At 45.1% G+C, this 13,412-nt stretch overlaps 1 protein-coding gene across 1 annotated transcript; it reads left to right on the top strand.

Moving 5' to 3' along the window:
• The first annotated feature begins 2,452 nt into the window (after positions 1-2,452).
• Positions 2,453-6,377, top strand: LOC128399403 (ribonuclease-like). Its single transcript, XM_053360813.1, has 2 exons — positions 2,453-2,589; positions 4,881-6,377. The coding sequence occupies exon 2, from the start codon at positions 4,906-4,908 to the stop codon at positions 5,332-5,334; it is 429 nt and encodes a 142-aa protein (XP_053216788.1). The 5' UTR covers positions 2,453-2,589; positions 4,881-4,905; the 3' UTR covers positions 5,335-6,377.
• Positions 6,378-13,412: the final 7,035 nt, after the last annotated feature.

Here is a 13,412-nt window from a genome sequence, read left to right as displayed (position 1 = left end):
TATCCCCTCTCCATGTGTGTCTCAATCTATTAGTCAGTTGGTGGTTTGGAAGCACATACAGAAGACAGTTACAAAACACGATTGCAGGACCCAGGAGATCATGGCCATTTGCTCAACAGGAAAGATCGGGAAACTGGAGGTGGTTCGGACAAGTTGGGGCATCTCCTTTTTTGGAAGCTTGTTCCAACAAGAGCCTTGATCTATTGAAGAAACCCAGACTGTCTTCACCCACCCCATTCAACAGCATTATATTATATTATACCGTATTGGCCCGGGTATAAGCTGCACCTGAATAAAAGTCGCAACTTTAAAATTGGAGGAGGGAGAGAGAAAAAAGAAAAAAATATGCAAATATAAGCCGCTGCTCCTGGCTGCATACTGGGGTGGGGGTGGGGGTGGGATCCGCGTTGCTGACAGCATATTCCCCTTCCTTGCTCTCCCCCTTCCGGCCTTGGGGGAGAGGATGGGGGACTACGCATGGGGCGGGCGTCACTTTGCCGCTCTCCTAGCACTGTTTGCCCCACACTCCTGGCTGCATACCGTAAGGTCGCGAATATAAGCCACACTTGAACTTTTTATGGTCAGCATTTGGGGGGATAGTGAGGCTTATATTCAGGCCAATACGTTATTAGCTTCCCCTGCTCCATGTGGTATTGGGCCCAAAGAAAGTCAATTTGTACTTCTGCCAAATGCCAAGTGCTACCAGCACCACCTCTGGCAGTAGCTGCTCCAATTTTAAACTTTGTGACTGGAAGAAATTCAGCTGTGGAACATTTTGTGGGGATGAAATGAGGAGAAAAGCATGGCCAGTCTAACTTCTGAATTTTGGCTTCCCACATCCTAGTCTGAAACTCTAACCAATTCACCACACCAGCCCTCTCTTTGTCTTTCCTTTAAAAGAAGCAGCAACTGTGTGCAGGTAGAATTAGATCAGGGGCACAGTAAGGGGAGATAAACATCAGGGATGGCAGCCTGAGGTGGTTGCCTCAGGTGGCAGGATCCCAGTAGAGTCTAGGAGCAGCAAATCCTGCCACTGCACCTGCCAGTTACCGAGGCTGCTACACTGCCACAGCAGCTGCCATGGCAACCTACAAAGATGGCACTGAGGTTGCTTTCTGCTTCCCTCCCTCAGCTAATGTTGCCATGCACAACAGCAAGGCAGCCTCCAACCCTCCTCTCTCATCTTCTCCCCCACCCACAGAATGCTACCTTGCACAGTTGGATGTGGGTGGCGCTGTGATCTAAACCACTAAGCCTCTTGGGCTTGCTGATTGGAAGGTTGGCAGTTCGAATCTGTGTGATGGGGTGAGCGCCCGTTGCTCTGTCCCAGCTTCTGCCAACCTAGCAGTTTGAAAGCACGCCAGTGCAAGAAGATAAATAGGTACCACTGTGGCAGGAAGGTAAACGGTGTTTCTGTGCACTCTGGCACTTGCCACAGTTCTCTGTGCACCAGTAGCAGTTTAGTCATGCTGGTCACATGACCTGGGAAACTGTCTGTGGACAAGCACCGGCTCCCTTGGCCTGAAAGCGAGATGAGCCCTGCAACCCCATAGTCGCCTTTGACTGGACCTATCTGTCCAGGGGTCCTTTACCTTTTACCTTTTTTACCTTGCACAGTAAGGCAACACCCAACCTTTATCTCATTTCTTTTTCATGTTTACACATAGGCTTGCAGACCCTCGAAATGTCCCTATTTTCAGATTTGACCCCAGAATGTCCCAATTTTCTTTGGGATGACTCTATTTTCATCAGAGAATATGGAGTTATACGACCCCTGAGCCAAGGAGATAAGTAACTATACAACCTTAAAAAAAGGGAAAAAAGGTAAAGGACCCCTGGATGGTTAAGCCCAATCAAAGGCAGCTATGGGGTTGCAGTGCTCATCTCACTTTCAGGCCAAGGGAGCTGGTGTTTGTCCACAGACAGCTTTACAGGTCATGTGGCCAGCTAGGTTTCGAACTGCTATGTTGGCAGGAGCTGGGACAGAGCAACAGGAGCTCACCCCACCACAGGGATTCGAACCGCCAACCCTCTGATTGGCAAGCCCAAGAGGCTCAGTGGTTTAGACCACAGTGCCACCCATGTGCCAACCTAGCAGTTTGAAAGCACACCAGTGCAAGTAGATAAATATGTACCAATGCAGTGGGAAGGTAAATGGCATTTTTATGTGCTCTGGTTTCTGTCATGGTGTTCCATTGTGCCAGAAGCATTTTAGTCATGCTTATGGGCTTCCCAGGAAAACAGATCCTGGGTCTAAATCCTGGTGGTGATTGCCTGAAGTCAGGCACTGATCATAATGAAGAAGGGCTGAACACATTCGTTTCCAAAGATGGCGGTGTAGGTTGTCCACCTAATTTCATGCTATATAACTCAGCAACCTTCTGCCAGAAAGTTGCTATGTGCAGGATTACTTAAACAGGGAACTCATAGGACAGCTTAAACTTCTTCATATGACAACAGGCTTGCAAGCTCTATATAACAGGAACTCTGAGAAGAGGAAGGTTGTTCCTGCTGGAGTCCTCAGCCCTGTTGACAGCTGCATTCATTCATCTAGGAGGAAGCCAAAAAGGGAGACGCTTGACAGGTTGGGTAAGTTTGCAGTAATGGATCGTGCCTCGTTTCCCCAGAAGGCTACAACCATCAGTGATGCATGGAGTTTAGAAATGGAATGGATGAGTCTGTGTGACTGAGAAAGCCCTTTAGATTTAGATGCACATTTGTCCCTCTAGCCAGAACTCCTGGTTTCTGCCCATGAGTAGTGCTCAGAGGTGAAACACAACTGAAGATGTCAAAGGACTCGAGTCATCTGGTTTGAAATATAAAATAGGGACATTAAAAGGTCTGAGCTGATTTGGCTTGCCTTGGATTAAGCCAAGCTATTTCCTAATGTTTTCACAGAAATAGTCCTGCTTAATCACCTCAGTCACTCTGAACTGAGCCTGTGGAAGCTCACTTGTCACTAGATGCAAATATTGTTTTGTATGAATTAAAGGTAAAGGTAAAGGTACCCCTGCCCGTACGGGCCAGTCTTGCCAGACTCTAGGGGTGTGCGCTCATCTCACTCTAGAGGCTGGGAGCCAGCGCTGTCCGCAGACACTTCCGGGTCACGTGGCCAGCGTGACAAAGCTGCATCTGGCGAGCCAGCGCAGCACACGGAATGCCGTTTACCTTCCCGCTGGTAAGCGGTCCCTATTTATCTACTTGCACCCAGGGGTGCTTTCGAACTGCTAGGTTGGCAGGTGCTGGGACCGAACGACAGGAGCGCACCCCGCCGCGGGGATTAGAACCACCGACCATACGATCGGCAAGTCCTAGGCGCAGAGGTTTTACCCACAGCGCCACCCGCGTCCCTTTTTTGTATGAATTACTCACTCCCTAAAAAGGTAGCACTTCTGGTTTAGTATGCTCACCTTTTTATTGCTGGAAAATTCATTTCTTCACAGCACGACTTGCCAAAATCTAGTAAGTCAAGTTCTTTCCAGCACATTATCTCCACGCAAGGAAGCTTGTCACCTGCTAAATTTCCACACATTAAAGGTTCGGTGTTCCTGCCAGGAATAAAACTAGCAACGCTTATGCAGGCATTCATATTCCGAATCACCAGGATCCTCAAGGGACCCACAAGAATACTGCAAGTTTAGGGGGAAGAATACTGCAAGTTTAGGCACTATAAATGTGACTATGAAAGGGCAGTGAACGAATGTTAAGAGGTAAAGATGGATGGATCTGTCAGTATTGGTTCTCTCAGTTTCTTATTTTTTTAACCTTAAATTTAGTTCTCCACATTTCCACAGCAATTTGTAGGTTAATAACATAAAATAAAATAAATAAAATAAAATACACCAGCAATTTAGTTAGGAGTAAATAGTCCATGTTTTTGCTGTGCTTTGAGGGGATTGGAAATGGAGAGGGATGATAGAGACAGCAATGGGGTGAGAGGGACATGGCAGCAGTGGTCTCTCAGCAGCGACAATATGACATTTGCCAGGATGGGGTTAGGATGCCCACTCTGCAGCCTCGGCTCATCCCCTTCCTGTCTTTCTAGCATGAGCCATAGCTCAATGCAAGAGCATGTGCTTCAAGGAACTGTGCTTAGTCCCCAGAATCAGATACTCCAGTTACAGCTGCAGGAGTCTCCTGCCTGAAGCACTGGAGTACAGTTACTAGTCAGTGTGGACAGAACTGAACTAGATGGACTGGTGGTCTCGTTTGGTCTAAGGCAACTTCCTTTAGTGCACTGATGGGGAACCTCCATCCCACAGCCTTTCGACAAAATAACATTTTATACAAACGAGTCAGCTAGTATACTGTAGGTTTAGGAGACACACAAGATGACAACGGCTTGGTGACAGTTCAATGTGGTGATCATAATGGTCACACAGACTTCTTGGGACACTCCTGTCATCCTCAGTGGAAAAATACCTTGACAGAAAATATAATGTCTGTGATCTCTTTTCTGGAATTCACAAGTTTAAAAGGAACAACATGCCACTCTCCAAACAGTCACAGATGCACAAGGACAGACCAAAAATGGGTATATTATTGTCAGGCAAGGATCACAGTGGAATATAAAACCCTATTTTAAAAACAAATCTTGCAGGGGAAATCTTTCCAATGGCCAATTCCACAGCCAAAAAGGCCCTGCCATTTCCCCCACAAGTAGTGCCCCATCCATTGTGGGGCAGATAGCAAAGGAGCTCCCTGGCAAAGGGATTGTCAGGTGACTGACAGCTGGGCTGCCCTGCCCACCTCTCAAACTGACCAGCTTTGGCTGGGGTTGCTCAGGATCTGGTCCACACTAGGCAAAAAATGTTCCTGACTCCTGCTTTAGCATATAGTGCTTAGCATGTGTGTTGCTTTATTATCGCTTGCCTTTGCAGATACCCAGCACAAAGGGACGCTGCCATGTCTCCCAGGAGCCCTCACCGTAGGGCCCTTCTTCTCCTGCTCGTCATCATGGCCACCACCCTTCTCCCATGGAGCCAGGCTACATCTTACACTGACTTCCTGAAGAGGCACCAGGACAACCCGAAATCTGACTTGCAGAGTGACAGCACCTACTGCAACCTGATGATGCAACGGAGACACCTGAACTGCCAGCGAGGCAACACCTTCATCCATGCCAGCGAACAGCAGCTGACTTCCATCTGCAATTCCAGAGGGAAGAACCTAGATGGGAACCAGACCAGCAAGACCCTCTTTCCGATCACCATCTGCACCCGGGGGAAAGGCCTCCGCAGAGTCTTCTGCAGGTACAAGGGGAAAAGCAAAATCAAGAGGATCCGGGTCACCTGCGAGAAGGGTCTCCCTGTCCACTACATTTCTCATGCTTAAGCCTAGCAGTTGGAACAGGCCAGGCTGCTGAAAGAATCCTGCTTTGCCTTGGCCATTGCTCTTCAAGCTCATCTACCCAGAGCAATTTACAAAGCTGGCCCCATCTTGGCTGCTCCCTCCTGCGTGCTATGCAAATTATACCCTTCATGATGTGTCCTGTTTCTCTTTATTCTGCACAGAACGTCACACAACTTTAATTCTGTCTTTAAAACAACGGCAGTGGTGTTTCTTTAAAACTCCAGAATGTGTCGATCCAAAACAGTCTGCAGCTTGCTTGCTAGTTTCCATTATACTAGTTTCCAAATCAAGGGAAGCAGCCTCCACTGCCACCTGCCTATGCAAGATGGTTCAAGAAGGAAGGAAGGAAGGAATGGAGGAAAAAAGGAACAGAAAAGAAGAGAGGAGAGGAGAGAAAACACACACACAGAGAGAGAGAGAGAGAGAGAGAGAGAGAGAGAGAGAGAGAGGAGAAAAAGACACTATATTCATAAATCCGTATCAGAATGTAGCAAAGCTTGGAAGAGCTCAACATTTGAAGGGTTCACCAGTGTTTGCCAAACCCTTAATGCTTTGAATAATAGAATAATAGAACTGTAGAACCCTGAGGGTCCAGTCCATCTTCGACAATGAAGGAATCTCAACTAAAGCATCCATGACAGATGACCATCCAACCTCTGTTTAAAAGCCTCCAGTGAAGGACTGCCCATCACCTTACAAGGTAGTCTGTTCTGCTGTCAAATAGCTCTTACTATCAGAAAGCTCTACCTAACCAGAACCTCTTTTCTTGTACTTTGAATCCATTGGTTTGGGCCCTACCCTCTGGAGCAGCAGAAAACAAGCTTGCTGCATCTTCCATGTGACGGCTCTTCAGTTGTTTAAATATGGCTCTCTTCCCTTCTCCAGGCTTCCGTTGAAACTTTTTAGCCAGCTAGCTTTTAATTAGGTTTTGAGAAGGTTGACAGGCACATATTCTTGATTATCTTCTTCCATGCCTGAATTTACAGCTTTGCTAAAATAAAACTGGGCTTCATTCAAGCATGAAACTGAGTCCTTGGTTATTTAGAAAGCTCAATCTACGTATACACAAGATCTCCGTGTTGCTGGGTGGGCAAGGGAGGAGTTAAGGGATGGATGAGAGCCTACATTCACTGTCAGAGACAGTGACCGTATTACAATGATTTTTTCCACCTCTCTGCTATGTTGTTTTTTTCACTGCCCTAATAATAATAATAATAATTTATTTATACCCTGCCCATCTGGCTGGGTTTCCCCAGCCACTCTGGGCGGCTTCCAACAAAATATTAAAATAAAATATTCTATTAAACATTAAAAGCTTCCCTAAACATGGCTGCCTTCAGAGGTCTTCTAAAAGTCTGGTAGTTGTTTTTCTCTTTGACATCTGGTGGGAGGACGTTCCACAGGGAAGGCGCCACTACCGAGAAGGCCCTCTGCCTGGTTCCCTGTAACTTGGCATCTCGCAACGAGGGAACCACCAGAAGGCCCTCGGGACTGGACCTCAGTGTCGGGTAGAATGATGGGGGTGGAGATGCTCCTTCAGGTATACTGATGTATACAAAGAAAGGTATACAAAGAAAGCTGATGTGTCCAGGAAGATTGATTGCAAGGAGCTCCCAAAGGATTACTCCAAATTGGTTGAATGGGCAATAAAATGGCAATTGCAACCCACCGTTAGCAAGCGTGAAATGATGCACATTGGATTCAAATATCCTAATTTCACATGTGTGCTATTGGGCTCTGAACTGGTGGTGGTTGATCTGGAACAAGAGCTTGGGTTTGTGGTGGAGAGCTCAATAAAGATGTTGACACAGCACATGGCAGCCATAAAAGCTGAATTTCATGTTAGGAACTTCACGACATGTCTCGGAAATCATTGGACTTACCAATCAAGGCACTGAGTACCAAATCACTGATTCATACCAATCATAACCATATTTACTGGAAGGAAATCACCATGTGTTTTGTATTGGGCACTAATTCCCATCAATGGCTTCCCAGAACACTCATGTAACTCACAAAACTGGCTCCAGGTCCTGGGCTAGCACTGTTTATTTGTTTAGCAGCAGGCCAGACATAATTTCAAGTGTACCCCTTTAAAGTAGAACTGATGTAAGACAGCAGTAAGACAAATTATCTGCCTGAGAGCCAGAAACATACTCATTCGTAAATTGCTGACATGCTCTTAAGTCCCATTCTGTGCCCAATAAGCACAGGATGCCTTTTCCCAGAGGCCCTGTGGCCCATAGGCTGCAGCACAATGCTGGGCAAGGTTTTGCCCAGTACCCTCTTTGTGTTATGGGCTCATGGGAAAAATCTGTCCCATGAGCCCTTGCTGCAGGGGGGAGGGGAAAGCCCCGTCTATGTCCAGCGTGGGTGGGCTAGGGCAGAGTGACAGATGCCGCTGTAAATATCTGATTCACCGACTATGAATGCCTAAACTGGGCAGTGCATGTTGGCAAGAGCTGCTACTGCCACCTAGTTAAACATGAAAATTTCCTGAAGGTAGATCTTGAAAGAGAACCCAGGATAGCATTTCTGAGCCTCCAACCTTTGCTCAAAGAGTGGTTAGACCCACACCAAAGCAGACCATCTGCCCTAGACCAAACCAGACCATCTGCCGTGATTGGAATCCCCACAGGTGGCATTTCAAGAATGAGTCCATGATGTGGCTACGACTAGCTATACTATCTCAGAAAACAATTATCTCATGAGTCCATGGTGCGGCTACGACTAGCTATACTATCTCAGAAAACAATGATCTCATGAGTCCATGGTGCGGCTACGACTAGCTATACTATCTCAGAAAACAATGATCTCATGAGTCCATGGTGTGGCTACGACTAGCTATACTATCTCAGAAAACAATGATCTCATGGGCCAATAGTGAGCAACAGGTATGATTGCTGTTTCTCTTGTCGCTCCTTTTTTGGCACTCAAACCAGAAAAGGAGTTGGAAGGAAAGTGTAGAGGAGACCTGCTGGCCACGATCTGTTCAGCACACCCATGCCTTCCTCCAACTGTAAGGTATAAAGGCTTCCACATCCCCTTGTAGCCTCCTGAATCAATTATGTGGGTGCCTTTTTCAGGAAACATTACTCCATGATGCCTCTTCAGCAACAGACACACATTTCTCCTCTTCAAGCTGGATCACTCAGCAATGGCATAGACCAGGCATAGGCAAACTCCGGCCCTCCATATGTTTGGGACTGCAACTCCTATCATCCCTAGCTAACAGGACCAGTGGTCAGGGATTATGGGAATTGTAGTCCCAAACATCTGGAGGACCGGAACTTGCCTATACCTGGCGTAGACTGCTGGGCCAGGCTCAGTTGGCCTCTTGGAACATTATATGGATCTGGGGAGAAATGCACCTGATAAAGGAAGACACAGGAACTCACTGAGCAGAAAGAACAGGAGTTTGGACTAGTTGGCCCTTTAGGCTGATCCAGGGGCTTATTTTATGTTCTTAATGTTTCTGGGAAAGGCTAAAGATTGGATCTCCCAAATAAGGAAATGCCATTCTCTTGTCGTTGCAATGATCAGACTGCCCCAGCTCCCATTTGCTACCTGAAAAACTGGCTCTTTACTTTTATGGAGGGATGTTATTGGAATGCCATAGCTTTTTCAGCATTCATCTTGATCCCAATCTTTGATATGGGCAACATATGCACAAACACACATATGCACGGACACACAACTGAACAAATGTCACCTCCTACCCTCAAGGTCTCGATCAAGCACAGGGAAGAAGCTGTAGCTCTCCAAACATCTCCAAAGGCTGAAACTCGGAATAAGTATACTGTATTTTTCCATGTATTAGACAAGGATTTTTTACTCCAAAATAATGTCAAAAAACTGTGATCATCCTATTCATGGATAAGTGGGGGGGGGGAGCTATGTGCCACCAGCCAGCTGGTTGGCAGGCGCACAACTCCCCACCATGTTGCTGTGGGAGGCGCATGCTCTAGAGAGCATTTTCTGCAGTGGCATGGGGGGAGTGGCTGCCCACTTTGCCAACCCCCAGCAATGGCCCTGCTGGGGTGATGGCGCATGTGCAATTCCCCCTAAAAAAAGCTCAGCAAATTTGGGTATCCCTCCTCATTTTCATTAAATTTCGCCATAAAGGACAAGGCCCCTTGGCAGCCATGGCTCTCTGTGGCTCTTGGTGGTTGTTCTGCGCAGAAAAAACAGGAAACGAAGTAAAGTTCAACAGAACATTTTCATGCTTTCCCTTTTTCTATCAGATTATATAACCCACTTCCTAGGAAATACCAAGGGAAAATCTGACAAGGGCTATGACAGCCTTGCTCAAATTGTAATCCTAATTCCCTCATTAGGAAGTTATGAGGCTGTCTATTAATGCAGTCAGACACTGTCCCATCTACTTCTGTACAGTGGTACCTCAGAAGTCAAAGCGAATCCGTTCCAGAAAATTGTGGAAAATTGTTACAGGATGTCCTGGAAGAAATGCTGGAAGCCTATTTTTTCCCCTGTAGGTGATGGAAATGAAGCATCATTAGTAGAAAAAAATGAAGGTCTACTTGCTAATTGGTCTTGAATGTTATAGTAGTTCCCATATACTGTTTTACTGGAAAGATGTCTTCTGTACCCAACAGGTTGATAGTACAGCTGATGTCTATATTCTCACATGAACATTTTACTCCAGACAGGAATATTACATCGTGCAATGCATGGGAAAGTGTCCATCCACCCATATTTATCAGGGATGATCCTGATTCTCTATGGTGGATACAGTGCTTATAGCATGAATGTTCCGCCTTGTTATTAAACACTCACTGGAAGACCCAAGAGGCAGATATCTTCTGCTTGGGGGGACGTCTGGATGCTTTCTGTCTCTTGAGGCTCAGGTGGCTTTAGTGGCCAAGAGTAACTTTCATCAGCTTCGGCTGATGGCCCAGCTTTACCCCTATCTGGACACAGACAACCTAACTACTGTTGTCTATGCTCTGGGAACCTCTAGGTTAGATTACTGTAAGATGTTCTACTCTGAAGACAATTCAGAAACATCAGTTAGTTGAAACCCATCAGCTCATCAGGCTCTGAAGGCATTTCGGAAACTTCAGTTAGTGCAAAACTCATCCTTTCATCTCACCCTCACACTGGATATTATAGGCATATAGGCCAGAGCTGCATAGAGAAGGCAGTTTCTCCAGTTTCCCCAATGTTAACAGTTCATTCCTGCATTATGTTTGAGCTTTCACACAAGGGATAAGCCAGTTCTGGGAATGTAGCAGATGATACTGTCATGACTAAAATCTTTGAGGGCAGAAACTGGAAAGTGCTAGAGGACTCTGGAAGCTTCTAGAAAGTTCACTCCTGATGCAAATATTGTTTTGACTAGCTCAAGGTCATGTTGAGCCAGGAGAGATAAATGCCTGAGATCAGTGAACTGCTCTCTATTTCTCTCTTACTTTCATTTGTACCTCTTGTGTCTCAAGTTTTTTTCTGAAGCTTTTGTAACATCTCTGATGGTGCTGTCTGTGACATCATTCGAAGAAGAAATCCTACCCAGTTTCAATTTCTGAAATTGAACAATCATCAACAATGATGGAGTATGGGCCGAGACTAACACAGCTGCCCTCTTTTCATCTGCGATGTGAAAAGAACATTAGAAAATAAAACAGACGCTCTAGTAGTATAATGTAGGACAATTCCCCACGTGTGATGTCATTGGAACAAGAACTCATAGCCAGTCTATGGATTTCAGCTTCAATTTTGATGGGCTAAGGAGTGTGGCCAACACAGTTGCATTCTTTTCATCTGAAACTTTGTTTACTGTTATGGATATTCTGAATCATTACAGTGGTACCTCGGGTTACAGATGCTTCAGGTTACAGATGCCGCTAACCCAGAAATAGTACCTCGGGTTAAGAACTTCACTTCAGGATAAGAACAGAAATCGCGCGGCTGCGGCACCGCAGCAGGGGGAGGCCCCATTAGCTAAAGTGGTACCTCAGGTTAAGAACTGTTTCAAGTTAAGAACAGACCTCCAGAACAAATTAAGTTCTTAACCCGAGCTACCACTGTATTAGGAAGGACAGCCACACAACAGGCAAGACTGAGTGTCAAAACTTACCACTGAAAATTGCCTTATAACATTGAGATAAGTATAAAAGTTTCCTGCACTGTAAGATCACCCCCATCTGTAACTCTTACGAGAATTTCCTTTTTTACTTCTTAATGAAATTACATGTGAATATATTAATTTATTCTGGTCAAATTTGCTACTGTCTAATCAAGTATTCTAGATTGTGATAAGCTAGGCTAAAAAGCTGTGATGACAGAAGCAACAGCAATATAATGACAGGAATTATTTCACAATGTCAAGTTAGTCTAGTTGCTGGATAAATTAAATCACAATGTTTCTGGAAGCACTCAGATAAGGAACTGTGTTCCAGTCACTGTTGAATATTTATCACAAAACAAGATCCTGTTTTAGAAAAAAAACATTTCCTTACATGATAACTGCAAGGCAGTTTATTACTCCCCAAGAGTAATAAACAAACTTCCATTCTTTCAATGTAATTCATTAATAAAAGCGGTATCCATACATCGACCTAACACTCACCACCATGAAAGTGGTTCAAGGCCCTAATTGCAATTTTCACAATTGGGAGGAATATTGCTGAACCTCAAAGAAACAAAAGAATAATTATCTTGTTCTACAATAGAGCAAATGGAGTTTAATCAAAGAAGAACCATGACAGACCTCAATTTGGCTCCACATTTTGGACCGCAGAAGTGGTATCAAGCTCTTGAGCATTGATCTAAATCTGCCACAATTCTCTACCCAGGGCAATTCACCTGCTCTGGGCTTCTGATCCACCCACTGTGAGTCGGAAGCTACTTTCAAGTATTGCACATCCATAGTCGTGTTTTCTTCTCAATCAGTCGATGGAATAAATCCAGTTCTTACCTACAGGTCAATGAGGTCTTCTCCTTTGCTTATGTCAGAACCTGCATATTAATGTCTGCCCTATCGGCCTGGAATTAGTAGAAGTTCTGGTTCTGACATATTCTTGAAGTGTTTGACCATTTACACCATATGAGTAAATGGGGTCAGCTATAGAAACGGAAACCTTATTTTGCTAATGCAAGCATGTGACGTTTTCAGGAAGGATAAAGCATTAGGAGAGATTTGTGAGGGTTCCAGTTCCATTTTGGCCCACAGAGTTGAAGATGAGTTAATCATGTGCGTCAACTGTTTTAATTGGAAAGCCTTGGAGTACAACTTATGATTGGGTGGTGGATACAGCTTTTACCTCTAGAAATAATATCTTAATACAATAATAATGCATAGGAATACAGTATAAAAAACACAAAACAGATACTGAAAATAAGAACCAAAAATAAATGAACAATCAATAATCCCCCATCCCATGAGTTGGGCCTGGAAATGAGTGCAGTTGGGCTTGGTGTAATATGACCGAAGAATCTTGCCCTGGACACCAAGTTCTGCACTAACTGAAGTTTCTGAATTGTCTTCAGAGCTCTGAGTAGAACACCTTACGGTAATCTAACCTAGAGGTTCCCAGAGCTTAGACAACAGTAGTTAGGCTGTCTGTGTCCAGAGAGGCATAGAGCTAGGCCATCATCTGAAATCAATGGAAGGTACTCTGTGCCACTGATGCCACCTTAGCCTCAAGCGACAGCAAAGCATCCAGACGTACCCCTTAGTAGAAGATATCTGCCTCTTGGGTCTTCCAGTGAGTCTTTAATAACAAGGGGAAACATTCATGCTATAAGCACTGTATCCACTGCAGAGAATCAGGATTAGCCCTGATAAATATGGGTGGATGAACACTTTCCCATGCATTGCATGATGTAATATGCCTGTCTGGAATGAGTAAAAATATTCATGTGAGAATATAGACATCAGCTATACCATCAACCTGTTGGGTATAGAATGCATCCTTCCAGTTAAACAATATATGCGAACTACAATAACATTCAAGACCAATTAGCAAGTAGACCTTCATGTTTTTCTACTAAGGTTGCTTCAATTCCATCTCCCACAGGGGGTAAATAGGCTTCCAGTG

Source organism: Podarcis raffonei, chromosome 13 (genome assembly GCF_027172205.1).
Source record: "Podarcis raffonei isolate rPodRaf1 chromosome 13, rPodRaf1.pri, whole genome shotgun sequence".
Classification (NCBI taxonomy): Eukaryota; Metazoa; Chordata; class Lepidosauria; order Squamata; family Lacertidae; genus Podarcis; species Podarcis raffonei.
This window is presented reverse-complemented; position numbering and strand designations above follow the sequence as displayed.

Coding starts and splice junctions, on each gene's coding strand:
- LOC128399403 (XM_053360813.1), top strand. CDS start 4,906: ATGTCTCCCAGGAGCCCTCACCGTAGGGCCCTTCTTCTCCTGCTCGTC.